Source organism: Suncus etruscus, chromosome 9 (assembly GCF_024139225.1).
Source record: "Suncus etruscus isolate mSunEtr1 chromosome 9, mSunEtr1.pri.cur, whole genome shotgun sequence".
Classification (NCBI taxonomy): Eukaryota; Metazoa; Chordata; class Mammalia; order Eulipotyphla; family Soricidae; genus Suncus; species Suncus etruscus.
In genome coordinates this window covers 30,347,215-30,374,179 of record NC_064856.1, presented here as the reverse complement: position 1 = coordinate 30,374,179, position 26,965 = coordinate 30,347,215, and the positions used below count along the sequence as shown (strand labels likewise).

Genomic DNA, 26,965 nt, shown 5'->3' with positions numbered 1-26,965 from the left:
GTTACCGGGTGTGGCCCAAAAACCAAAAAAAAAAAAAAAAAAAAACACTTCTCTCTCGGTTCCTTTTTCATTGATTTTTACACAGAGCAACACAAATGGTTCTCTAAAATTAAAGCTATTAAAGTGTCACTGCAGGATGGAGTTGAGGAGGTGAGGGAGGCTTAGAAGAGGTACAGCACTGTACAGCACTTGTCCTGTATGTGTAAGACCCTATGTTTCATTCCTGGCACCATAAGTGCCCCTGAATGCAGCCAGGAGTGATTCTTAAGCACTGAGCACCACTGAATATGGCCCTAAATTTTTTTTCAGTTCAAATAAAAATTTGAGAGACTGGGGCCGGGAAGGTGGTGCTAGAGGTAAGGTGTCTGCCTTGCAATAGCTAGCCTTGGTTCGATCCCCCGGCGTCCCATATGGTCCCCCCCAAGCCAGAAGCGATTTCTGAGCGCATAGCCAGGAGTAACTTACCCCTGAGCGTCAAATGGGTGTGGCCCAAAATTTTTTTTGAGGGGGCCACACTAGTAATGTTTAGGGCTTACTCTTGGCTCTGAGATCAGTGGACAATTTGAGGTACCAGAGTTAGAACTCCTAATGGTTGCTTGCAAGAGCACAACTGGTGTTCAGGGGTTTGTGTGACTCTAAGCACAAGGAATTACTCCTTGCAGTGCTTGGAACCATATGGAATGTTAAGGATTAACCTGGGTCAGCCACTTGCAAGGCAAGTGTCCTACCTGTGTGCTATTTCTCCAGTTTTAGAAATAATTTTTGTTGTTGTTGTTTTGGGGCCACACCTAGGGTGTGGCACTCAGGGGTTACTCGTGGCTTCGCACTCAGAAATCGCTCCTGGCAGGCTCAGTGGACCATATGGGATGCTGGGGATTGAATTGGGTTCATCCTGGGTCGGCTACATGCAAGGCAAACGCCCTACCTCTGTGTTATCACTCCAGCCCTGAGATAACTTAATTTTGAACATAAAATACCAGTTGAGGTCTCTATGGGCCCCTGTCCCCTGCCCCAGCCTTGAGAGAGAAAGCCCATTTTCCCATGACCCTCTGAGCTCCTGTATGCAGAAATCCCAGCCAAAACTACTTTGCATGTGAGGTTTGGGCTCCTACAGCAGGCCAGAGTGTGGCTTCAGCCTGTCTGACCAGCTGCCCTTTAGAGCAGAGGTTGGTGACCTGAGCCCAGACCACATGGCACCAGAGGTTTGTTTTTGTCTAAACCTTGAACTAAGAGCTGCTCCACAGATAAACACTTGTAATCAATTTTAGGGTAGGGAACTCTTATTTGGGGCCTTAATTACATTGAAATGGTCATCTTCAACCCAAAAGAAAATCAGGATCCATGTGCAAAGCTCTCAGGGCTGTGCAAGAGGGAACCTGGGTTCAATCCTTTTATACCAAATGGTTCCCTAAGCACTAAGCTTGGGGTAAACTCCCAAGCATTAATAGGCATGGCCTGCCAGTTCACCTTCACAAAACAAAGACTTCTCTTCTCATTAAGGAGCCTAGAATACACCCATGGTTGTATTGAATAGTTTTATATGGGGCTACAGATATAGGACAGTAGGCAGAAAGCTTGTCTTGCATGGGCTGACCTGGGTTCAGTTCCCAGCAACCTAAGCATCTCCAGAAGTGATCCCTGAGCGCAGAGAAGGAATAAAGAAGGAATAAGCCTCACTGAGCTCTGCCAAGTGTGATCTGAAAATCAGCAACAATGAAGAAATAGTATTATACTTGGACTCTTGTCCTGGAACTGGGAAGATTATCTCTTGTTACAAAGGTACCTCTTCAGGGGCCAGAATGATAGCACAGCGGTAGGGCATTTGCTTTGCACGCGTCCAACCCTGGACGAACCCATATGGTCCCCCAAGCCTGCCAGGAGTGATTTCTGAGAGTAGAACCAGGAGTAACTCATGCCCCCCCCCAAAAAAAAACCAACAAACTTCTTCAGGGGACAGTGGATAGGGTACTTGCCTTGCATAAGGTCAACATGAGTTTGATCTGCAGCTTCTCCTCTGATCTCCGCTGAGCTCTCCAGGAGTGATTCCTGAGTGCAGAGCCAGGAGTAAATCCTGCTTACCTCCAGGTGTTCCCCCCCCACACCAAAAAAAACCATAAACTAAATGTACCTTGCATCACTTCTGACTGTATCCTCTCAGGGACAGTGTGGGCACTCCTACAGTGGAGGCAGGTCATGGGCCTGCCGCCTGCTCATGGCTGCCTGCAACAATTCTGGGCTCACACAATCTCCCTATCTCTCACCTAGGTAGCACCTGTTCAGTTATCTCCACTTTACTGGCAGAAGGTTGCACCTGTCCCCAGGAACGCCCTGCAGTCTTCTTTCCCCAGCACACCCACCTTCTGTATCAGGTATAGTGGATGGGAGAGCAAAGCAAGAAGGGACTTTTTGGGGTCGGAGAGATAACAGGGAGGTAGGGCATTTGCCTTGCATGCTGAAGGATGGTGTTTCAAATCCCGGCATCCCATATGGTCCTCTGAGCCTTCCAGGAGCGATTTCTGAGCATAGAGCCAGGAGTAACCCCTGAGTGCTGCCTGGTGTGACCCAAAAACAAAAACAAAAAAGAAGTGACTTTTTTCCTGGCTATGTAGGACCCAGATGAACAGAGGCCACAGCCTCTTCACTGCCTGTTCACACAGGTTCTCTCCAGAAGCAGGGCCATGCTCCTGATGCTCCCTCTGCCTGGAACTACCTGCCCAGCCTTCCCAGAGCAGGCTGGTTTCTTTATTGCCTCAGAGTCCTTCTATCTCTCTGGTCCATTTGTTTGCTTTCTGAGCAGTACTGGGAATAAAACCCAGGGCTTCACACAGGCCAGTCTTTCCTATTGCATCTGATCCCCACAGCAGACCCTAAGGGGAGCAACTTGATCCACCTAATTTATAGATGAGGAATCTGAGGTGCTGAGCAGCACAAAAGTAACTGAGTCTCATGGGCTGGAGTGATAGCACATCGCTAGGGCCTTTGCCTTACATGCTGTCGACCCAGGACGGACTATGGTTGGATTCCCGGCATCCTTATGGTCCCCCGTGCCTGCCAGGAGCAATTTCTTAGCGCAGAGCCAGTAATAACCCCTGAACACCACTGGGTGTGACCCACCCCTCAAAAAAGTACCTGTGTCTCAGTAAGCCAGAGGTGGGTCAGGATAAAGTATTACATCAGCAGGCCACCACAGGGGGCAGGCCCAGGTCTCACAGGTTAGATAGGGAGAAGGAAATAGCTCAAATAGGGAACTCACCAGTCCTAAGGTCACAGGACAGACAGATGGGGGAAAGGGCATCTGGGCAGCAGGGACCACAGCCCTCAGGACTATGAGGCACAAAGCAGAGCAGTGTCCCCAGATGAAAAAAAAATCTCAGGAGGGCAGAGGTGGAGGCAGACAGATCCAGGTTACAGACAGTAACCTGTGGAGCAAGGGACCTCCAGCCTGACAGTAGTAGTAGCTTAAAGGCTCCAGGGCCACACAGGTGCTCAGGTGCAGGGAGGGGTCAGGTGTTTTGTTACCTACCAAAGGTGTATGGCTCAGGTGCAATCAGGTGCACAGGGGAAAACGAGCACAGAAGGGCCAGGTGCACGGAGGGGTCAGGTGCATGAAGGCCAAGTGCCCTAACTACTGTACTTTCTCCTGGTCTCCCTGGAATTTTCCCAATATTTCTGTTTTGTTGTTATTTTGTTTTGGTCTTGGGGCCACACCTGGCAGTGCTCAGGGCTCTGCACTCAGGAATTACTCTTGTGTGGGCTCAGGGAACCATATGGGAAGCTGCAGCTCGAAGCCAGGTTGGCAAGGCAAGTGTCCGATTGTCTTACTGTTGCGCTGGCCCCTTTCCAGTATTTTTTTATTTTTTGAATTTAGGGCCACCCCACAAGTGCTCTGGGCTATTTCTAGCTCTCTGCTCAGGTCTTACTTCTGGTTCTAAGGTTAGGGGTTAGTCCTGTGCTCGGGATTATTTTGGTTGTAAGATTATTCCTGGCTGTACTCAAGGTTACTCCTCTGTCCTCAGGGCTTTCTCCTGTCTCCGTGCTTAGTGTTTACACCTGGCTCAGTGTTCAGGGATCACTTCTGCCTCTGCACCAGGTGTGGTATTAGTTCCTATCCCCCCCAATTTGAATTTCAGATAAGGAACAAGTAAGATTTACACAAATGACACAGATGAACTGTTCATCTTAAACTAAAATTTAACTAAGTCTCCGTCTTTAGTTAAACCAGAAAGTAAGGTCACCTGAGGGCATGTCAGGATTCCTGTGGGTGAAGATGATGCTAAGAGCTCAGTGCACAGGTCAGCCCAGGCAGTACCACATTTACTGCTCAAGTGCGCTGGGAGTGACCCTGAGATTCACAGCATGTGGCTCAACCATCACTGCTCCTTACCCCCACTCCACCCCCAATTCCACTGCTGAGGGAAGGTGGGATTGACTCCACTTTATAGTTTTCTACTGTCTCTCTTCCCTATTAAGTAGTAAGCCTTTTTCATTCAGAAAGGATTTTCTTTGCTCTGTTGGGCAGCCTTGGGGCCTGGCTCCTATCAGCTCTACCAGCACAATCTGGGACCAACTGATGGTAGGTCTGGGTGTTCAGCCTCTATTTCCCAGCAACAATAGCTCAGCAGATCTTTGCACAAAGGACTCTGACCTCAACCTCCGGGACAATTGTGTCTGGAGGGTGTGTGTCTGAAGTCACCAAGTCACCAATCACAGGTCAGTCTGCATTCCTGCAACCTCCAGGCCTCACATTCTTCCTGGGCCTGTCCTTTCCCTCTCTCACCTTCCATCTGACTTTCTCCCCTTCTCTCCATGCTGGTCTCTGTTTTCACCATCCCTGTCCCCCCCCCCCCCCCCCCCCCCCCGCCCCTCAACCGGTCTCTCTGACTCTAACTCTCCCTGTACCCAAAGCCACTTCCTCTCTCCTGGTAACTCAGAAAGTGGCCAACATGTGAGTGGAAGGATGGGGTCTTCCCTAATACCCCATCTCTGCTCTGGATGTAATGGGGCCAAAGGGGAAATGAATGAATTAGACAGCCCCAGATAACAGGGACCAGGTTCAGAGAAGGAAGTTCAAGAGCTATAGTGCTAGCTTTACATGCTGGTGACCTTTCCTGGGCTTGATCTCCACCTGGTCCCATGTGCATGGCTGGGATATCCTGAGCAGTTGCCAGGTGTAGAGCAAAAACCAAAGAATAGGTGTCTATTCCCACTGAGAAATGCCCTGGCCACTTGGGCACAGGAAGAGGATATAGATAGGCCACAAATTAAGACAGGAATTAGAGCATTTGCATTTTACATTTCACCCCAAGGTATTCCCCCTCCGGAAAAGCTCGGGTTTCTCTTTGGACATTTTGTTTTGTTTTGGGCCACACCTGGCGGAGCTCAGGGATTACTCCTGGCTCAGTGCTCAGAAATCGCCCGTGGCAGGCACGGGGAACATATGGGATGTCGGGATTCGAACCACCGTTGGTCCTGGGTTGGCTGCTTGCAAGACAAACGCCCTACTACTGTGTTATCTCTCTGGCCCATCTCTGAACTTTTATCCTTCTCTCCTTTCACATTTCTCTAAGCAAATTTCTTTCAAGAAAACTATTTTGCTACACATATATACACAAATTTCACTTGGAAATGGTGACCCAGGATGGAAAGATGATTTAGGGAGTGTGAGAAAAGGAAGAAAAGGATAACTTTTATTTATTTATTTTTTTGATTTTGGGTCACACCCGGCAGCGCTCAGGGGTTACTCCTGGCTCTACGCTCAGAAAGCTCAGAAATCGCTCCCCGCAGGCTCGGGGGACCACCTGGGATGCCGGGATTCGAACCACCGCCCTTCTGCATGCAGGCAAACGCCCTACCTCGATGCTATTTCTCCAGCCCTAAGGAAGGGGGTACTTTTATGGGGCCACATCCAGTGGTGCTCAGTGGTACTTCTACCTACTGGCAGTGTGGGAAGACCATAGAGGATACAGAGGATGAGTCCCAAGTTGAGTGCAAGGCAAACACCCAATCATCTGTATTATCGCTCCAAGCCCCTCATTTCTTTATTCTTCTCTAATGTGTCTATGTGTTTGTCTGTGGTGCTAAGGCTGAAGCCTTCAATGGATTCCCTACCCCATCAGTAACTTGCTGAGGAATGTTCTGTGTAGGTTTCTCCACTATAAATTTCCTAATTTCCCCTGTGTAAGCAACTTTTGAGACCACTGAAGTCCACAAAATTATTATTTTTTTTTTATTTTGGTCTTTGGGTCACACCTGGCAGCACTCAGGGGTTACTCCTGGCTCTACGCTCAGAAATTACTCCTGACAGGCTCAGGGGACCACCTGGAATGCCAGGATTCGAACCACCATCCTTCTGCATGCAAGGCGAATGCCCTACCTCCATGCCATTTCTCCAGCCCCAAAATTAAATTATTTTTTATCATAAGGAACTACTCATATATATAGTTTTACATATTACTTTATCATAAGAAACCACTCCCCTATAGTCTTACAACTTAACCTGTCAGACAAGACTTGAATTTGCCCAGCTAATTTTGTGTGTGTGTGTGTGTGTGTGTGTGTGTGTGTGTGTGTGTGTGTGTGTGTGTGTGTGTCACAACCAGCCTCGCTCAGGGGTTGCTCCTGGCTCTGCACTCAGAAATCACTCCTGGCAGACTTCGGGGACCATATGGGATGCTGGGATTCAAACCACTGTCTGTCCTGAATCAGCTGCGTGTAAGGCAAATGCCCTACCGCTCTCTCTCTGGCCCCTTGCCCAGTTGATTCTAACCATCAACCAAACTGCTGCTCAAACTTAGTCCCAAAAGTTTTGCTGGGGCCGGGAAGGTGGCGCTAGAGATAAGGTGTCTACCTTGCAAGCGCTAGCGTAGGACGGACCACGGTTCGATCCCCCAGCGTCCCATATGGTCCCCCCAAGCCAGGGGCGATTTCTGAGTTCATAGCCAGGAGTAACCCCTGAGCGTCAAACGGGTGTGGCCCAAAAACCAAAAAAAAAAAAGAAGTTTTGCTGTAATATTAACAAATCTTACCTTATAGCAGGATTTCCTAAAGGTGCACTTTATCTGACTTTTTTTTTTTTTTTTTTTTGAGGGGAACACACCTGGCTGCATTCAGGGGTTACTCCTGGCTCTTTATTCAGAAATTACTCTAGGCAGGCTTGGGGTCCGTAAGGGATGTGGAGGACAGAACCTGGATCAACCTTGTGCAAGGAAAAATACCCTAACTACTGTGTTTTTTTGTTTTTTGTTTTTGTTTGTTTTTAGGTCACACCAGCAGCACTCTGGCAGGCATGGGTCGACCATATGGGATGCTGGGATTTGAACCACCATCTGTCCTGGATCAGCTGCGTGCAAGGTAAATGCCCTACCGCTGTGCTATCTCTCTGGCCTGTCTTTTAAGGCTTTTTTTTTTTTTTTTTTTGCTGTACATGTAGGTATTCAGTATCATTGATGGTGGTGGCTCAGAGGACCATATGCAATTCTGGGGACTGAACCAGGGTTCAGGCTAACCAGGGTTAGCCACATATAAGCATTTTAGCTCCTGTGCTATCTTCCATGCCCCTCAGAGATTGGGGTCACATTCATGTTCAGGGCTTACTCCTGGCTCTTTGATCAGACACTACTGGCTGCCTCAGGAGGCCATATGTGATGCTGAAGACCAAACTATAGTAGACTGCATACAAGGGACACACTTCACCCACTGTACTATCTTTCTGATACCTGAGGCTTATAAATAGAGATGCAGAACGAGAGCTCCATCAACTAGAGCACATACTTAACTTGCAAGAGGACCAAGTTCAATCCTCAGCATCATATGGTCCCCCAAAACCTTTTTTTTTTTGCATTTTGGGTCACACCCGGCAGCACTCAGGTGTTACTCCTGGCTCTACGCTCAGAAATCACTCCTGGCAGGCTTGGGGGACCATATGGGATGCTGGACCAAACACAGATCCATCCTAGGTCAGCTGTGTGCAACGAGAACACTCTGCCTCCGTGCTATCGCTCCAGCTCCACCCCCAAAACTTCTTAGCCAGGAGAAACACCTGAGCACATGTGATCCCAAAATAAAAGATAGCCTCAGATCTAGATTTACCAATCAGAAACTCCAACACAGGTGCTTGAGAAACAGGTGTTTTTTTTTGTTTGTTTGTTTGGTTGGTTTTGGGCCACACCTGGTGGCACTCAGGGGTTACTCCTGGCTATCAGCTCAGAAATAGCTCCTGGCAGGCTCCGGGGACCATATGGGATGCTGGGATTTGAACCACCATCGTTCTGCATGCAAGGCAAACACCCTACCTCCATGCTATCTCTCCGTCCCTCTTTTTAAAATAAACTTTATTAACATATTGATTTGTTGGTGCTCAGGGATCACTCCATGCTCTGCACTCAGAAATCGCCCCTGGCAGGATGGGGGACCATGTGGGTGCCAGGAATCAAACCGGGTCCCTCCAGAGACGGCCACATGCAAAGCAAACACCCTACCGCTGTGCTATCTCTCCCGCTAGCACCCTACCCTTCTATTGCTCTGGTCCAAACTTTTGTTTAGGGGATACTACTCCTGGCACTGCTCAGGGAACCATCTGGGGTGCTAGGGATTAAACCTGTATTGGCTGTGTGCAAAACAAGTGCCCCCCATGTATTATCTCTCTAGATCCCCAAAATGACTTTTTGTTTTGTTTTTGGATCACACTGGCAGCGCTCAGGGGTTACTCCTGGCTCTACACTCAGAAATTGCACCTGGCAGGCTCAGGGGACCATATGGGATGCCGGGATTTGAACCACCGTCCTACATGCAAGCAAATGCCCTACACTTCCCTGTTATCTCTCCGGCCCACAAAATGACTTTTTGAAGCACTTATTTGAGCCAAACCATGGTGTAGAAGCTTCAGAGCCTGGGGTCACCAGATCCTCGCTCTTTGAAGGTGAAACTTTAATCTCACTTTATAGATGAAGAGACTAAGGTAAAGATCACAAGACTGTTTGTTCTGGAACCCTTGTAGAGACACTCTCTGAGTGCAGCCCCACCCCACCCCCAGTGCCCACTGAATTATGCATGCTGGGATGGCTCATCCTGAACGCAGCTTACGAGTTCAAGAGAACCAAAGGAGAGAAGTTAAAATAAAAACTATTTGGAGGGGCTACATAGATAGCAAAGTGGTAGCGCTTTTGCCTTGCAAGCAGCAGATCCAGGGACCTTGGTTCGAGTCCCTTGATTGCCACCAGGTGTGCCCACCCCCCCAAAAACAATTTGAAGCCAGAAATGAAAATGAGGGGCCGAAGAGATAGCGGAGAGATAGCATGAAGATAAGGTGTTTGCCTTTTAGGCAGAAAGACGGTGGTTCGAATCCCAGCATCCCATATGGTCCCCTGAACCTGCCAGGGGCGATTTCTGAGCTTAGAGCCAGGAGTAACCGGAGTGCTGCCAGGTGTGACCCAAAAACTAAAAACAAAAAAAAGAAAATGAGCAGGACCAGAGGTAGTATGGGATAAGGTGCCTGCCTTGTATGTAGATAACCCTGATTGATCTTTGGAACCGCATATGGTACCCCAACACCGCTACAATTGATCCTGGAGCATAAAGCCAGGAGTAAGCTCTGACTTTGGTCAAGCCCATTAGGGAATGTTGGGAAATCCTAAGGGAAGGTGAGGACTAAAACCAGAGCTGCTCATGTGGGGGTTAGGGCAGGGAATGTCACACCTGCCAGCTCGTACTCTGCTAGGCCAGTGGGCACCTGTGTTTCGGGCTCAGGACCCTTCTCCCACAGTAATATAGTATGGGGCTGGCCAAAATCCAGAGAGACACTGCACTCTTCAGGTTCTCCTTGACATGGCACTGATCCCTAAGGAGCCAGAAAGCAAATAACCATGGAATAAGCTCCTTTTCAGAGCTATCAATACTGTTGTTTATGGAATATAAAAGGGCATTGGGGGGGGGGGGCGCGGAGAAATAGCACTGTAGCAGGGCGTTTGCCTTACATGCAGCCCACTCAGGACGGACCCAGGTTCAATTTCAGGTATCCCAGATGGTCTCCCGAGCAATTTCTGAGCAGAGCCAGGAGTAACTCTGGAGTGCTGCCGGGTGTGACCCAAAAAACAAAAAAATAAAATAAAAAGAGTGGTGGGGGCACAAGACCTAGTCATGTCGCATAAGCTCAAATCTAAATGTGGGACACAGCCATTAGAAAGTGACTGCAGGGCCCGGAGAGATAGCACAGCGGTGTTTGCCTTGCAAGCAGCCGATCCAGGACCAAAGGTGGTTGGTTCGAATCCCGGTGTCCCATATGGTCCCCCGTGCCTGCCAGGAGCTATTTCTGAGCAGACAGCCAGGAGTAACCCCTGAGCACTGCCGGGTGTGACCCAAAAACCAAAAAAAAAAAAAAAAAAAAAAAAAAAAAAGAAAGTGACTGCAGCCCAGGAAGGTAACAGTTGTGTGCCCTACTGCTGTGCTATCGCTCTGGCCCTGACTAGGCTCTGTGATCCTGGCTCATGGTTGGAGCATACTGAGTGTGACAGGGTGTCAAGAGCTGAGGTGGGAGGGGAGAACAAGCAGAGGTTGCTTGGCTTGGAAGGTCTAAATAAGTGTTAACCCAAAGTGCTAGACTATGGCTAGGCATAACCCTATGAGGGTTAATATGAGGGGCGGGGCTCCTCATATTAGCTGAATATCTACTTACATACGAGAAGGGGTTAAAATAGTCAACACTGGAAGTGCTTAAAGATAACTTAAGCTTTGTACACAGGTGCTGGGGTTCAACCTCAGCACCACTGGAGCAAAGTCAAGCAGTGCAACGGGAACATGGGGGCCACAGAGTATGGCCAGGTGTGGTTTCAAAGGAAGGAACGAGTAACACTTCCTACTTTGGGAAGCTGGCAGTCTGAGTGCCAGGTCCTGAGCCCACGTGACTGTGGAGACCTGAGAAATGTATCCACTGGTTCATTACAGCAGAGCTCAGACCTTCACCTGCTTGCAGGTCAGAATGCAGTGCGCAAGTAGGCATCCTGAGCTAAGTCTTCTCCAATGGGACCCCTTTCCTGTCATGCCTCAGGGTTGCTGCTCTATGGGGCCAAACCTTGCAGTGCTGTGCTGTTGTGCTTGCACAATGATACCTTTCTTGGCTGCAGCTCCCAGCAGCACCAAGGGCAGTGTAAATGCCCAGAAATTTTCCAGAGGACAGGCCCTGCAGGCAGTGTCAGAACAGAGACCCTATCCAGGGCATAGTCTCTGAGACAGGACACTCCCTAACTGCAAAAGTCTTTTGGAATCTCCCAGCCTAGACACCAAGAAACAATGCTTCATAGACAGTCCTAGGAGCTTTCCAGTTGGATAAATTATGAAATTTATTTGTATTTCACCTTTTAAAAGCCAGAACATAACAAAGTTCACTTTCTGGAAAGTCATCTTATTAGAAATACATGAAGTGCACTTAATACAAGGCCATCAGATTTTGTACCACCTGTATGGTGCTCTCCATCAGTTCCCTCAAATGAAGGACTGGTCGAATTTCCCTCCAAAGGCAGACTGAAATGATCAATCCAGGGAGATTTTCTCCCAGCAATTACAGTGGAGAAAATGACCTTCAGACATCTGGGCCCTCCCAAACAAAAAAACACAGTAGAAAACACATCTTATCCCTTGGGCCCAACTTGCTGGTTAGAGACATCCCGAAGTGCTTGTGGGTAATGGGGAGAGGCCCACCCCACCCCAGAGAGAATAAGCATCGAGTCCTTGGGTCCTTCCCAGACCCCACTCTCATACCAGCCACATCTCCACACTCAAGACTAAACAGTTGGTGCCTGCTGTGAAAAAAGGAACTGACATCCATGCCTTTTTGGTCACGACTCTTAGGAATAGGCTGGTGGCTCTGAACCTTGTATTTATGGGTACCTGTGAAACATAATGGACATCAGGCTTTGGAGCTGTTATCAAAGCCAGTTTTCCAGAACAATTTTTCTAGCTCAGAGATAGGAGAGTTGCACCTCTGACTGAACTCTGAGAAGGCTGGTCTTCACAAAGCTCTATTGAAACCAGCATCCTAAGGAACTCTCTGTAGTGAAAAAGCAATGCTTAGCTCACTGCAAGTTTCCAAATTAAAACTAAAAGAACTAATATCCATGGGATTCCTCCAATATCTTCATTTGCAGATTCCTTTTCACACAGGACAAGAATGTAAGCAGGCTCCTCAACACAGAAGTAATCACGAACCAGACATCCAAAATACTTATTTGAAAATTACAAACCAAAAATTCTAGTCCTCCCAGCTCTGCCTAACCTTCCCCCCACTTACAGAGGGAGTCTAACTTTCCTAACCTAGAAGCACTTATTTTCACCTTACCCCTAAAAAGGCACCATGCAGGCATTTAAGACTGAACCAGTTAACTCTAAGAGTGTGCAGTAGTTGTAAGTACTAAGAAAATATTATCAACAATCTGAACTTCCAGCATCAGACTGTGCTAAATCCAGAACATTCACTCAACCAGACATCTGAAAGGTTTCCAGGACAGCTGCCAGGGCCCAGAAATGTACAGTGAAGAGGTATGCAATCACCAATCAGACCCACGGCTGTCAGAAATCATCCACAACAATGACGAGACATGATCTCATTTGTGCTATTCATGATGGTCCTGAAGGGCCTGAGGACGTGAAGGGTGAGAGCTGGATGGGAGGCTGGTGTGAGGAACAAGGACAGGTGTGGAGGCTGGCAGCGGAAACTTCCAGAAGCAGCTGAGGCAGAAAGACCAGACCATGTAACACAAAAGGTGAGTAGGAGGGAGGAGCCAAGAGGCAGGGAGGACTCGGGCCTGGAACCATTTCTTTGTCACCAGTGGTCCTGTCCCCACACCACAGTTCACTCCTAGATCTGTTGTACATGGTCAGTGGAAGAGTTGCACAGATACATGGAACACATCACAGAAGCTCTGGAACAGGAGGCAAATGCGGGTCTGGCTCACTGGTCAATGACGGAGCGCTGCAGCACTTGATTCATCATGTCCTCTTCATCCACATCGTAGTCCTAAGGGTACAACAAGGCACTCAGCCCAGCTGCACCTTTCTTAGGAGGAACAGGATACTGGCACTGAGCTGGGAGCGAGCAGACCAGCCTGAAACTCTGAGCCAATGGCCTGACTCTGCACTGTGTGTTCACAACGGAGCCAACACTGGTTCTCCTTAGAAAGGCCAGATGGTTGGCAGGAGAAAAACCTACACATCCCATCTGGCTGAGCTATTTGTTTGACCTGGAGGGCTCCAGGCCTGCAGCTCTACATGAAGAAGCAGGATATTAGTCACACCTGCTCTTCATAAATCTCACAAAAATGTTCCCTCATCTGTCTTGTCCACAGACACCCGAGCTTAAGAATTCGAAAGTAGGGGGCCGGGCGGTGGCGCTGGAGGTAAGGTGCCTGCCTTGCCTGCGCTAGCCTAGGACGGACCGCGGTTCGATCCCCCGGCGTCCCATATGGTCCCCCAAGAAGCCAGGAGCAACTTCTGAGCGCATAGCCAGGAGTAACCCTGAGCGTCACAGGTGTGGCCCAAAAACCAAAAAAAAAAAAAAAAAAAAAAAAAAAAAGAATTCGAAAGTAGGTCATACAACAGGAAGAAACCACACATACTGAAAGTAGAACATTTTGGGGGCAAAAAATGGGAGGGACAGGAGACAGCATGTGATAGAGTCAGAGAGATAGGACATCAGGCAGGGTGCTTGCCTTATTTTATACATGACTGACCCAGGTCTGATCCCCGGTATGCCAAATGGTTCCTGATCCTGCCAGGAGTGATTCCTGAGTGCAGAATTAGGAGTAAGCCCTGAACAGAGATGTGATCAAAAACGGGGGAAAAGGTAGGGAAGGAATAGACATGTTGAATGTAAAAGGCCCCAAGTTCAGTCCCCGGCATGGGAGGACCTAATAACTCGTGAGCATCACAGGTGCAGCACCTAGTGTGTTCTCCACAATCCAGTTGTATCAGTTTTGCTTAATGTCAATGGCCCAGTTCTCTTAAAACACCACACACCAAAGCTATGGCCACTGACTTAGTTCAGGGGTACTGGCTGAGTTGCTCTGGGAGACCCACAAGTTGAGTGATGAGTCCACCCAAGGGCCCACTGCTGTCAATGAAAGAGAAGGGTGGGAAGACCACTCAGGCTCCAAACTCACCACAAAAGTGTCATATGAAAACTGGTGCCGGCGTTGGATGTGATCAATGAAGTTGGCGCTGCGGTAGTTGGGGTCCCCCCAGGGCATTGAGGCACAGATTGGACACACCTTTCAACAGAGAAATGAGAGCTGAGAGTTGCCTTTTCACGATACCCGTTTTCTCCCCAAAAGATGGGATCAAAAGGAGAGATGGGGGGCCAAAGAGATAGTACAGCGGTAGGACATTTGCTTTGCATGCAGAAGGAATCCCGGCATCCCATATACCGCCCCACCCCCAACCTGGGGGGGCGGTTTCTGAGCTTAGAGCCAGGAGTAGCCCCTGAGCGCTGCCGGGTGTGGCACAAAAACAAAAAACAAAAAAAAAAAAACAAAAAAAAAAGAAGAGATGGGGGCCGGAGTGATAGTGCAATGGTAGGATATTTGCCTTGCACACGGCGGATCAAGGACAGACTTTGGTTCGATCCCCGGCATCCCCCGAGCCAGGAGCAATTTCTGAGCACATAGCCAGAAGTAAACCCTGAGCATCACTGTTGTGGTCCAAAAACCAAAAACCAAAAAAAAAAGGAGAAATAGGAGAGTGGATAAGGCACTTTCCTGTCATGTGTTGCCCTAACACGTTAGGTTCAATCCCTAACATCCCATATGGTCCCTCAAGCCTCGTCAAGAGTGCCCTGAGTATTGACGGATGTAGTCCCAAAAAGAGAAAATAAAAGGTTCCTCTTGGGGCTGGAGAGATAGCACAGCAGTGAACCAATGGTGGTTCAAATCCCAGCATCCCATATGGTCCCCGTGCCTGCCAGGAGCGGTTTCTGAGCAGAAAGCCAGGAGTAACCTCTGAGCACCACTGCTGGATGTGCCCCAAACCCCCCCCCAAAAAAACAAAAAACCGGGGCCGGGTGGTGGCGCTAAAGGTAAGGTGCCTGCCTTGCCTGCGCTAGCCTCGGATGGACCGTGGTTCGATCCCCCGGCGTCCCATATGGTCCCCCAAGCCAGGAGCGACTTCTGAGCGCATAGCCAGGAGTAACCCCTGAGCGTCACCGGGTGTGGCCCAAAAACCAAAAAAAAAAAAAAAAAAAAAAAAAAAACCAAAAAACCAAAACCAAGTTCCTCTTACCACAGACTTGGTGTCCGTGCTGTGGACTACTTTGCAGTGCTCCACAAGTCCTTCCTGGTCAAAGTTCTTCTCGGGACAATAAGGACAAGGAAAAGTATAACGGTTTGGTATGTTCCTAGAAGAGAAAAGGCAGGGAGAAAGTGCACAGGAGAACATGGCTAACAGCTGCTCTCAGAGAGAGCTCCTCTTCACAAGTCCCACATTAAACCACAGAATTGCTACTTTCTAGATCCATCCATTGGCAAAGCGCCCATTGGATTATTTGACCCTATCCGGCAGTGCTCAGGGGTTATTCCTGGGTCTGCACTAAGGAATCCTGGGGGAACCATATGGAATACAGGAGATCAAACCTAGACTGACCAGGAACAAAGCAAGCATCCTACATGCTGTACTGTTTGCCCTGGGTTGGCACCCACTACTGTTTCTGTAGCAATCTCTCCCTTACCCTCAAGTGGCCAAGCTACTTACCTTGGTTGAAGGGATGCATCTTTGGTGGTGGCCTTCACACCTTCCATAATAAAACTCTGATATTTGGAGCAGGTTGCAACATGGGCCCGGATCTTGGAGAGGAAGAACTTGGATAAAAGAATCAGAGCCCACAAGTTAGTAAAAACTTGGGTCTTCCCAGTTCAAGAGCAAAATGAAAAGGCAGAATTCTCTGATTCTGTTACCAGTCCCGGACTCCTGGCTAGGCTACCACAGGGGCTTGACTATAGGCTTCTGCTGCTTCTAGAACTTCTGTGTTACCGACTGAATCAGGAATCTACTTCCTCTCTATCTACACTAGAGAGCTTCATGATTTCCAACACGCTTCCTGCTTCCAGATACAGCCCAAACCCAGGGACATTTTCAGTGTTCCAAACCAGCATTTCAAAAATCCCACTCAGGTGTCAGAGCATAGTGGGTAGGGTGTTTGCCTTGCACATGATGTGGCCAACCTGGATTCGATTCCCGGCATCCCATGGTCCCCAGAGCCTGTCAGGAGTAATTTCTGAGCACAGGAGCCAGGAGTAACCTGAGTACCTTCAGGTGTGAACCAAAAACAAAACAAAAAGGGGGCTAGAAAAAAAAGGGGGGGAGGAGCCGGAGTGGTAGCACAGCAGTAAGAGTGTCTGCCTTGCACGATGCTGACCCAGGACGAACCCCGGTTCAATCCCCGGCATCCTTTAAGGTCTCCCAAGCCTGCCAGGAGTGATTTCTGAGTGCAGACCCAGGACTAACCCCTGAGCACCGCTGGGTGTGGCCCCAACATCCCATATGGTCTCCTGAGCCAGGGGCAATTTCTGTGCACATAGCCAGGAGTAACCGCTGAGCGACACCGGGTGTGGCCCCAAAATAAAAATAAATAAAAACAGATAAACGACCCTAAAACAGGTATTCTTAAAAGAAAACATGTTAAAAATGACCAAATGGCAATAAAGGGAAGAAAATCATTTCTGGTATTCTCATACACTTGGAAGTATAATACCATACAATGGTTTATCTTTAAAATGAGAAAATATGGGACCACAGAGATAATATAGTGGGTAAGGTGCTTGCCTTGCATGCAGGCAACATCCCCAATATCCATATGGTCGTCCATATAGACTTGGTCCTCCAAGTCCACCAGGAATGATAACCAGAATGCAAGTCCAGAAGTAACCACTTAGCACTTCCTAATGTGGCCAAAAACAAACAAAAATAAGGGGGAGGCCCAAAGAAATAGCACAACGGTAGGACATTTTCCTTGCATGTGGCTGACCTGGGAGGGACCCAATTTGATTCCCGGCATCCCATATGGTCCCCCAGCCTACCAGGGGCGATTTCTGTCTGAGTGCAGAGCCAGGAGTAGCCCAAGTGCCACTGGGTGTGGTTCAATAACCAATCAATCAATAAATAAAGTTTAAGCAAATAAATTTAAAAAATAGGGGGGAAAGCATAATAAAAAAAAAATCAAAGGCCCATAATGTGAACATAAAAATGAAGGTAATAAATTTTTTCAACATCTTAAGTTTCTAAATTAAGGGAAACTGCAAGTAAAGAACCTTTAAAATTTGCATTCAGGTTTACCACATTTTCTTTTAAATTAAAAGACTTGGGGGCTTGAAGTTGCTACCTGAAGGATTCCCAGGTACAAGGAATGAGGAACAGCAGTCCTCTGACCATAGTAACTACTTTGGCTCCAGTGCTCAGGAAGATGCAGATTTCATCTATTCTACAGCTAAGCACTCTGGGTCTGAAGAATGAAAGTACATACAAAGCTGCCCAATTGTCAGCCACAAGGAGGAAAATTTAAATTTTTTTTTTTTTTGGTTTTTGGGCCACACCCGGTGACGCTCAGGGGTTACTCCTGGCTTGGGGGACCATATGCGACGCCGGGGGGATCGAACCGCAGTCCATCCGAGGCTAGCGCAGGCAAGGCAGGCACCTTACCTTTAGCGCCACCGCCCGGCCCCGGAAAATTTAAATTTTTTATAGGATCATTTTATTTTGCAAAAATCCTTTATCTTGGCTTGCTCTTCAAGGTGGTGTTCTTGCTTAAACACATGTCTTGCTTGCCTATCTTTGCTTTTTTTTTTTTTTTTTTTTTTTTTTTGGTTTTTGGTTTTTGGGCCACACACCTGGCTGTCTGCTCAGAAATAGCTCCTGACAGGCACGGGGGACCATATGGGACACCGGGATTCGAACCAAACACCTTTGGTCCTGGATCGGCTGCTTGCAAGGCAAACACCGCTGTGCTATCTCTCCGGGCCCTATCTTTGCTTTTTTAACTCTAGAGAAACTTGTGTTCTCTCTAAGAAAACTTCAATTAAGAAAAAAATCAGGGGCTGGAAAGATAGCACAGCGGTGTTTGCCTTGCAAGCATCCGATCCAGGATCTAAGGTAGTTGGTTCGAATCCCGGCGTCCCATATGGTCCTCCGTGCCTGGCAGGAGCTATTTTTGAGCAGATAGCCAGAAGTAACCCCTGGGCATCGCCGGGTGTAGCCCCCCCCAAAAAAAAAAATCTATCCTGCTTCACCATTAAATTAGAAACATTTTTTCCAGGGGGCCAGAGAGATATTATAACTGGTAAGGCATTTGCCTTGCATGTCGTCAACCTGTGTTCAATTTCTGACACCATGTAATTTCCTGAGTCAGTCAAGAATGACTTCTGTGGGGGTGGGAGAGAGATAGCACAGTAGTAGGGCTTTTTCTTGCAAGCAGCTGACCCAGGACCAACGGTGGTTCGAATCCCGTCATCCCACATGGTCCTCCGTGCCTGCCAGGAGTGATTTCTGAGCACAGAGCCAGGAGTAATCGAGTGCTACCAGGTGTGGCCCAAAAAACAAAAAATGAAAACAAAAACAAAACCAAAAAAAGAATGACTCCTCCTGGGCCGGGAGAGATAGCACAGAGGCGTTTGCCTTGCAAGCAGCCGATCCAGGACCAAAGGTGGTTGGTTCAAATCCCGGTGTCCCAAATGGTTCCTGTGCCTGCCAGGAGCTATTTCTGAGCAGACAGCCAGGAGTAACCCCTGAGCACCGCCGGGTGTGACCCAAAAACAAAAACAAACAAAAAAAAGAATGACTCCTGAGGGGTCAGAGTGATAGCACAGTGATAGGGTGTTTGCCTAGCACTTGGCTAACCCAGGACTGACCTGGGTTTAATCTCCCGGTGTCCCATATGGTCCCATGAGCAATTTCTGAGCACATAGCCAGGAGAAACCCCTGAGTGTCACAGGGTATGACCCCAAAACAAAAACAAATAAAAAAAAGGAATGATTCCTGAGTATAGAGCCAGGAGTAATACCTGAGCACCACTGGGCGTGATCCCAAAACAAAAACAAATTTCCATCTTGTCAGACAGAAAACATCCTAAAGGTTAGTCTTTTTTTTTTTTTCCAGAAACAATCTCTGGAGTCTGAAATAAGTGTGCACTGACAAGAAATAACAAAGTCATAATGAATGTATAGTCAGTAAGGCTCCATCTATATTCTGGTAAATGAGTGTTCTCAGGGCCAAGAGATAGCAGGATGATAAGGCCCTTGCCTTGCACTGTAGCCAAACCAGGACAGATGGTGGTTTGAATCCCGGCATGTCATACGGTCCCCAGAACCTGGCCAGGAGCGATTTCTGAGCAGTCAGGATTAACACCGGAATGATGCCATGTGACCTCCCTCCCAAAAAAAGAAACAAACAAAAAAAGTTGAGTGTTTTCTATGGCAGCAACAGTTCTAACATGAAGACCCTGAATGAGTCTGTGAGGATTCCAGTAGAAGGTGTCTTCACAGTCAGATGCTGCCAGTTCACACATCTGGCTTCACACTGAACTGTGTCTCATGGCACCTCTCTTTCAAGTGCTAGAAAATGGAATCATTTCACTCTGAATGACTATAAAATTTCCTCCTCTTGGAGACCGGAGAGACAGCACAATGGTAGGCCATTTGCCTTGCAAGTGGCCGATCCAGGATGGATGGAGGTTGGAATCCCGGCATCCTATATGGTCCCCCATGCCTGCCAGGAGCAATTTCTGAGTGGAGAGCCAGAAGTAACCCTGAGGGCCACCGGGTGTGGCCCAAAACCAAAAAATAAAATAAAATGAAAAAAAAAATTCCTCCTCTCACAAAGGTCACTTTTGTCACTGACTTCATTCAGTACTGTAAAAAGAAGTATCAATTAAAACTGCAAAATGGTTTGGCAAATTAGGTTTTTCCTATCAAAAAGTGGGAATCATTGATTACTATGGCTTTCAACAAATATATGTACTATATGAAATTTTAAAAAGTTACATAAAATACATAGGGCAGCCAGTACCACAGAGAACAAGCATGCATGCACACATGCTGTTAGCTGCCTGCCACACCATGCTCTAACTGTAGCCTGCATGGCCACACTGCTCCATCCCAGCTCTTCATACACATGACTCCTGCATTTAAGTCCACATACATTTTTGTGGCAGCCATGGCAAGAAGTCTCTGTGCTCTCAATCTGCTGCTCGAGCTCGATGGCTCGGACCCCAGGTGCCAGAGCGCTTCGACACACCCCACAGACAGGCTTCTTCGGCTTCAGACATTCCTGCAGGCATGCAGTGCAAAAGCTAGAACAGACACACAGAGAACCTGTGTCATGCATCATGGAGACAAGACAACAAACAGGTCAACTTTCAGAAGGACACTAATACCTCATGGACCAAAAAACTGCTCCCTAGTCCTGATCCAAATACTGGATTTTCGGAGACCCTGAGCGATAGTAAGTGGGGAGGGTGTTCCCCTTATATTCAGCCAACCTTTGGATTCAATCCCTGGCATCCCATAGGGTCCCTCAAGTCCATCAGGAGTAATTCCTCAGTACAGATCCAGAAGTAAACCCGAAATACTGCTAGATATGGTCTCAAAAATTAAAAAAAAAAAAAAAGGGCCCGGAGAGATAGCACAGTGGCGTTTGCCTTGCAAGCAGCAGATCTAGGACCAAAGGTGGTTGGTTCGAATCCTGGTGTCCCATATGGTCCCCCGTGCCTGCCAGGAGCTATTTCTGAGCAGACAGCCAGGAGTAACCCCTGAGCATCGCCGGGTGTGGCCCAAAAACCAAAAAAAAAAAAAAAAAAAAAAAAGCCAAATACTGTTTTTCTTTCTTTTTTTGGGGGGTGGGGTGGGGTCACACCCAGCAGCATTTAGGGGCTACTCTAGGCTCTACACTCAGAAATCGCCCCTGGCAGGCTCAGGGAACCACATGGGATGCCGATCTTCTGCATGCAAATGCAGGCAAATGCCCTACCAATGTGCTATCTCTCCAGCCCTATGGATACCGTGTTTCTAAGGCAGGGGTCTCAAACTCAATTTACCTGGGGGCCACAGGAGGCAAAGTCGGGGTGATCCTTGAGTGCAAAGTCAGTAGTAAGCCTTGAACATTGAGGGGTGTGACCCAAACAACTAAAACAAAACAAGATTCCCCTAGGGCAGGGCCACAAAATGTTGTATGGAGGGCTGCAAATGGCCCGTGGGCTTCGAGTGTGAGACCCCTGTTCTAAGGTCAGTGAAATGGGAGCACATGGCATGCAGGCCCTATAAGTGTGACAGAAGGCCCTTCCTTCTCTGGGACCATGTCTCCGCACAGTCCACTCTCAGCAATTTCAGTGGGATTTCTGGAACTTCAGTTTTCCCTGTGACATGCAGACAGGCACCTACTGCTAGGGTTCTTGGGAAATGGTACATATTTTGACAGCTCCAGAGTACAGTGTCAAGTATGTCTGAAATGTACCATGAACTGAAAACTGCTACCATTAAAGGTTAAGAAAGCACTGTGGGAAACAAAGGCAACAGCAGGGCCCGGAGAGACAGCTGTTTGCCTTGCAAGCAACCGATCCAGGACCAAAGGTGGTTGGTTCGAATCCTGGTGTCCCATATAGTCCCCTGTGCCTGCCAGGAGCTATTTCTGAGCAGATAGCCAGGAGTAACCCCTGAGCAACACCGGGTGTGGCCCAAAAACCAAAAAAAAAAAAAAAAAAAGGCAACAGCAGATAAAAGTGACCCTACGGTCAGGCTGCTCATACTCTAGAGGCAGAAACCGGAGAGATAGTACAGTGGATAGTGTGCTTTGCAGGTGGCTAACCAGGTCCACCATTCTGGCATTCCAGAAGGTCACCTGAGCCCACCAGGAATGGCCCCAAAACAAAAAAAAAAGATAATCCCATCTCTCCTCACACCTGTCCCAGTAGAGCAAGCAAAACATTTTCAGATGGGGCCACAGCAAAAATACAGTAGGGTGCTTGCCTTGCATGTGGCTGACCTGGATTCCCTGTGCCTGTCAGAGTAATTTCCTTTTTTCGTTTGTTTGTTTGTTTGTTTTTATAGCTATACCTGACAATGCTCAGGGGTTACCCCTTGCTCTGCACTCAGAAATTGCTCCTGACAGGCTCGGGGGTCAGTTCCTGATCAGCCATGTGCAAGGCAAATGCCCTACCACTGTGCTACCACTCCAGCCCCATGTCAGGAGTAATTTCTGAGCACAGAGCCAGGGGTAACCCCTACTGAGTGTGACCCAAAAAACAAACAAAATTTAGGGTAAGGAAAAGTTTTTGTTTAGGAAAAATAAATGTAGAGTACAGCTCTACCCAATGTAGTATAGCTCTGACTGCAGAGAAAGGTGTTTTTAGGGTGAGATTTGAAATAACAGGGCAAGAGAGATATTTCAAAGAGCGGGAGTGTGGTTCAGCCCTATTTTGTATTCAGAAGCTCCAAATTTGATCCCTGACAATTGTCCCCAGCAATAGGAGTGACATAAAAAGAAAAACATAGAAAGAATAGATTTAAAGTAAAAATGAAAGAAATTACTGAAGGCAAGGGATTGTGAGACAACAGAAATTTGGGGGGGGGGGGGGAGTCCACACCCAATGGCACTCAGAGGTTACTCCTGGCAGGCTCGGAGAACCAAATGGGATGGTGGGATTCGAACCAGGGTCCGTCCTGTGTTGGCCATGTGCAAGGCAAATGCCTTACCGCTGTGCTATCGCTCCGGCCCAAAACAACAGAATTAATTCAGAAACTATTAAAGAAGAAAAATAAGCAGGATTGGGGAGCTTACTAAATTTGGAGAAGAAAAAGAGGAAGGTCAAGGATGACCACGTTTCAAAAGGGCTGGAGCCATAGTCTAATTTGCCTTGCATATGGCTAACCTGGGTTCAATCCCTGGCATCCCATATGCCCATGTGGCCCTCTGAGCCCACCAGGAGTTAATTTTCGAGTGCAGAGCCAGGAATAACACCTGAGCGTCACTAGGTGTGACAAAAAGAAAAGAAACAAAAAAGACCCAAACCCTAGGCAGCAGATAATTCAGATAAGATATACAGAAAGAATTAATAGTGCACACACTTTCCTTGGGCAGGAGCAATAAATAGTACAGCAGGTAGGACACTTGCTTTGCATGCACAAGCAAGTTCAACCCAGAATCAATTCCCAGCATCCCATATATATGGTCACCTGAGCTCATCAGGAGTGATCCCTGAGCCCAGACCCAGATGTTCCGAACACTGCCAGTTGTGGGCCCCTGACCCCAAATGAATAATTAAGGTTAAAATGTGCTGACTATATAGAGACACACGTAATTTAAGACAGGGTAACTAAATCAGCCTTAGAACTCAAGTTGATTAAACAATCTGTGGGGCTGGAGAGATAGTAGAGCATGTAAGATAGCAAGGCCCTGGCACCCCATATAATCCCCCAATCCTGTTAGAGTATAAAGCCAGAGATAAACATTAAGCAATGCAGCAGCTCAACCCTACATATATACATACACATTGGTATTGGGACTGGAACCCAGGTCCTCACACATTCGAGGCAAGTGCTCTACTGCAGAGGTACACCCCTCGCCTGAATGAGTTGGGGGGGGGGGGGGGATCTGGAGAGGTGCCAACACCTAGTTGTGCACAGAAGCTACCCTGGCTGTGCTACGAGGCCATGAGGTGTCAGGGATCAAATCCAAAGTCTCACATGCCAAGAAAATGTCTTATTGCTGAACTTCACATCCAGCCACACAAGCTGGTTTTAATCCTATCTTCAGTTTCTTTCAGTTTCCTTTCCTATGGGCCCTTTTCGGGCTTAACATTTCAGGTGCTCCACGCATTGCCACTAAAGCTCCCTTCAAAGATCACCCAGCCAACTGCTTTCCTCCAACTGTATTTCTCTAGGACAGAGAGGCCAGTGGTATGCCAGGGCTTGAAAATAAAATTTTTACACAGCCATGTATGGTCAAAAATAAATAAATGAATACTAGGAGGTCACATTGGGGGAGGAAAAAAAAAAACTTTTTGGTTTTATACCACACTCAGGGACTCTCAGAGGTTTTTTTCCCCTGCTCTGCACTCAGAAATCACTCCTGCTGGATCTGGAGGACCAGATGGGAGCCCGGGGATAAAACCCTGGTTGGCCAAGTGCAAGAAAAGAACTCTACATGCGGTACCATCTCTCTGCACCCCGCCCCCAAATAAAACTTCCTAGTGCGCAATGCCCAACACTTGCCTTGTATGCTGCCAAACTGGGTTCAATCCCAGGCTTCCCACATGGTCCCTGGACCACATCAGGAGTTATTCCTGAGCACAGAATCAGGAGTAACTCCTAAGTATTGTCAGGTGTGGGCCCCCCAAAAATAAAGAAAAATCAATGCTCAAGTCAGAACTGCAGTGATGCTCATTTTCAAGCAGAAATCCAGTAGACCAAGAGCACTTGGCTGTATGTTGCCCTGCCTGGCCCATCACCAGTCTCTTAATCAGTGAAACCTGTGAAACTGACCTTCAAGAACAGAGCCCAGGGGCCGGTGAGGTGGTGCTAGAGTTAAGGTGTCTGCCTTGCAAGCGCTAGCCAAGGAAGGACCAAGGAAGGACCGAGATTCAATCCCCCGACCCCCCCAAGCCCGGGGCAATTTCTGAGCGCTTAGCCAGGAGTAACCCCTGAGCATCAAACGAGTATGACCTGAAAAATCAAAAAAAAAAAAAGAACAGAGCCCAGATTTAATATTCTAGTATTGACCCTTGACCTAGAAAAGGTTCAGATCTCAAGAAGGGGCCAGAGAGATAGCACAGCGGGAGGGTGTTTGCCTTGCATGTAGATGGATGGTGGTTTACATCAGCATCTCATATGGTCCCCTGAGCCCACCAGGAGCAATTTCTGAATACAGAGCCAGGAGTAACCCCTGAGCTCCGCCAGGTGTGACACCCCCTCTAAAAAAAAAGTCTCAAGGAAACCTCAAAGTTGATTGCCCTTCAGCTGGAAAAGAGTTTAAGTGTAAATAAAAAAGAGCGAACTCAAACCTGGGTAAATGAAATTGGGGAACTGACCCAGCGCTTACTTAGAACCCAATTCTCAGATCCCTGCTAATCTCAAGTCAGTCATTTATCATTCAGCAGCCATACATGCAACTTTGATCCCCAAAAGACCCTTACACTGCACGTTGAATTTCACCAGTTTGAGCATATTAGGTTTTTTTTGGGGGGGAGGGGGGGTCTCGGCTCTGTGCTCAGAAATCGCTCCTGGCAGGCCCAGGGGGACCATATGGGATGCTGGGATTCGAACCTCTCTGTCCTGGATTGGCTGTGTGCTAGGCAAATGGCCTACTGCTGTGCTATCTTTCTGGCCCTTGAACATAGTTTTTATTGATCAATAAAGCCCCGTGATAGTGAACTGTAGTGTAGAATGTCCATTTCAGGGGTCAGAGTGACAATACAGCAGATATAGAGCTGTAGGCCCGGGTTTGGTCTCCAGCACCCCGTATGGTCCCAGAACACTGTCAGAAGTGATCCCCGAGTACAGACCCAGAAGTCAGTCCTAAGCATCACTGGATATGGAGAGGAAGAGAAAGAAAACAAACAAAAATATCCAGGCTGGAAGATAGCACCGTGATAGGGCGTTTGTCTTGCATGCAGCTGATCCAGGACGGACCCCAGTTCGAACCCCGGCATTCCATACGGTCCCGGGAGCCTGCCAGGAGCGATTTCTGAGCACAGAGCCAGGAGGAACCCAAAAACCAAACACACACACACCCTCTCTATTTGGATGCCATGAGAACCTATATCGGGCAGACAAGTTAGATGATGCTCAGAGCTGCTGGGCACCAGGGATCAGAGGTAGGTAGGGGCGCTTCCCTGGGCAATGCTGCCTGGGCAAGACGCCGGCCAGCCTCGGCGGAGGAGACGGGGGGTGAGGGTGGGAGGCCGCAGGAGCATCTCGGGCGAGTGTGGGGCGATGCAGGGGGGTCCCAAAGTTCCAGGCCGAACCCAGCGCCACCGGAAGAACCATAAGCCACGAGAGAGACAGTGGCCAGCGGGGCCAAAGTCCTGCGAGGCACCTGCAGCTCCTTCTCAGCGCGGCGGGGTCGGCAGGTGCGGCCGCCCCAGGGGGCCTGGGATGTGTGCCGGGTCGAGGGGCGCCGTGGCCCCGGGGCGTCACGCAAGGGACCGGCTCTGTGATGTCACTTACCTCCGCGCCAGAGGCCCAGCTGCTCGGCCGCGTCACCCCGAACCCCAAAGGGCGCGTGAACGTCCCGTAGCGGACTTCCCTTTTTGGGGGGCTCGATTAGGCAGCGCTCAATTAGGGGTTCCTCCCGGCTCTACGCTCAGACATCGCTCCGGGCAGCCCGGGGTGGGGGGACCCTCTGGGCCGCCGGGGCTCGAGCCTGCGCGCCGCCGGACCTGCCCCCGAGCTCCCGCCCCGGCCTCGGCCCCCGCGCGCGTCTCCGCCCCGGCCCCGGGCGGCCGCCGCTTACACGTGTCCGCAGGGCACCTGCACCGGCTTCTCGTACACCTCGAGGCACACGGGGCACGTGAAGCGGCCCAGGGGGTCCACGTCGGCGACGGCGGCGGCGGGGCCCGGCAACTGCGCGCCGCGATCCGGCTGTAGCGCCGCCATCTTGTCGCTGCCCAGCGGAGCGATGCGAAGCGCCGCACAGCGCAGCGCACGGCGCCAAGAAGAAGGCGCCTGAGGGGGTGTGGCCACGCGACAGCGAATCAGCGCGAGAGGAGCGGCGCTGGGGCGTGGTTAATGGACCTGTGGAGGGGCGTGGTTAGTTGATGGGCGTGGGTTTTGATCCGTTGGAGGGGCGTGGCCTATGTTTTAGGGGCATGGCTTGGTTGCACGGTGGAGGGCTTGAAGATGCGACGGCCGGCCTTGGGCGACCCCATCCTCCTGCGGGTTCCCGGGAGGGCCAGGGAAAGGACCGTAGAAGGAATTGTTAAAAAAAAAAAAAAGTGGAGGGCAGG

The 26,965-nt window shown here is 48.9% G+C and overlaps 1 protein-coding gene across 1 annotated transcript; it reads right to left on the bottom strand.

Moving 5' to 3' along the window:
* Positions 1-11,308: 11,308 nt before the first annotated feature.
* RNF114 (ring finger protein 114) lies at positions 11,309-26,615 on the bottom strand. The gene is made up of 6 exons (XM_049781357.1): positions 26,473-26,615; positions 20,167-20,317; positions 15,730-15,836; positions 15,262-15,376; positions 14,148-14,255; positions 11,309-13,006 (listed from the first exon to the last, which is right to left on the bottom strand). Exons 1-6 carry the CDS (start codon positions 26,613-26,615, stop codon positions 12,941-12,943), a joined length of 690 nt encoding a protein of 229 aa, XP_049637314.1. The 3' UTR covers positions 11,309-12,940.
* Positions 26,616-26,965: the final 350 nt, after the last annotated feature.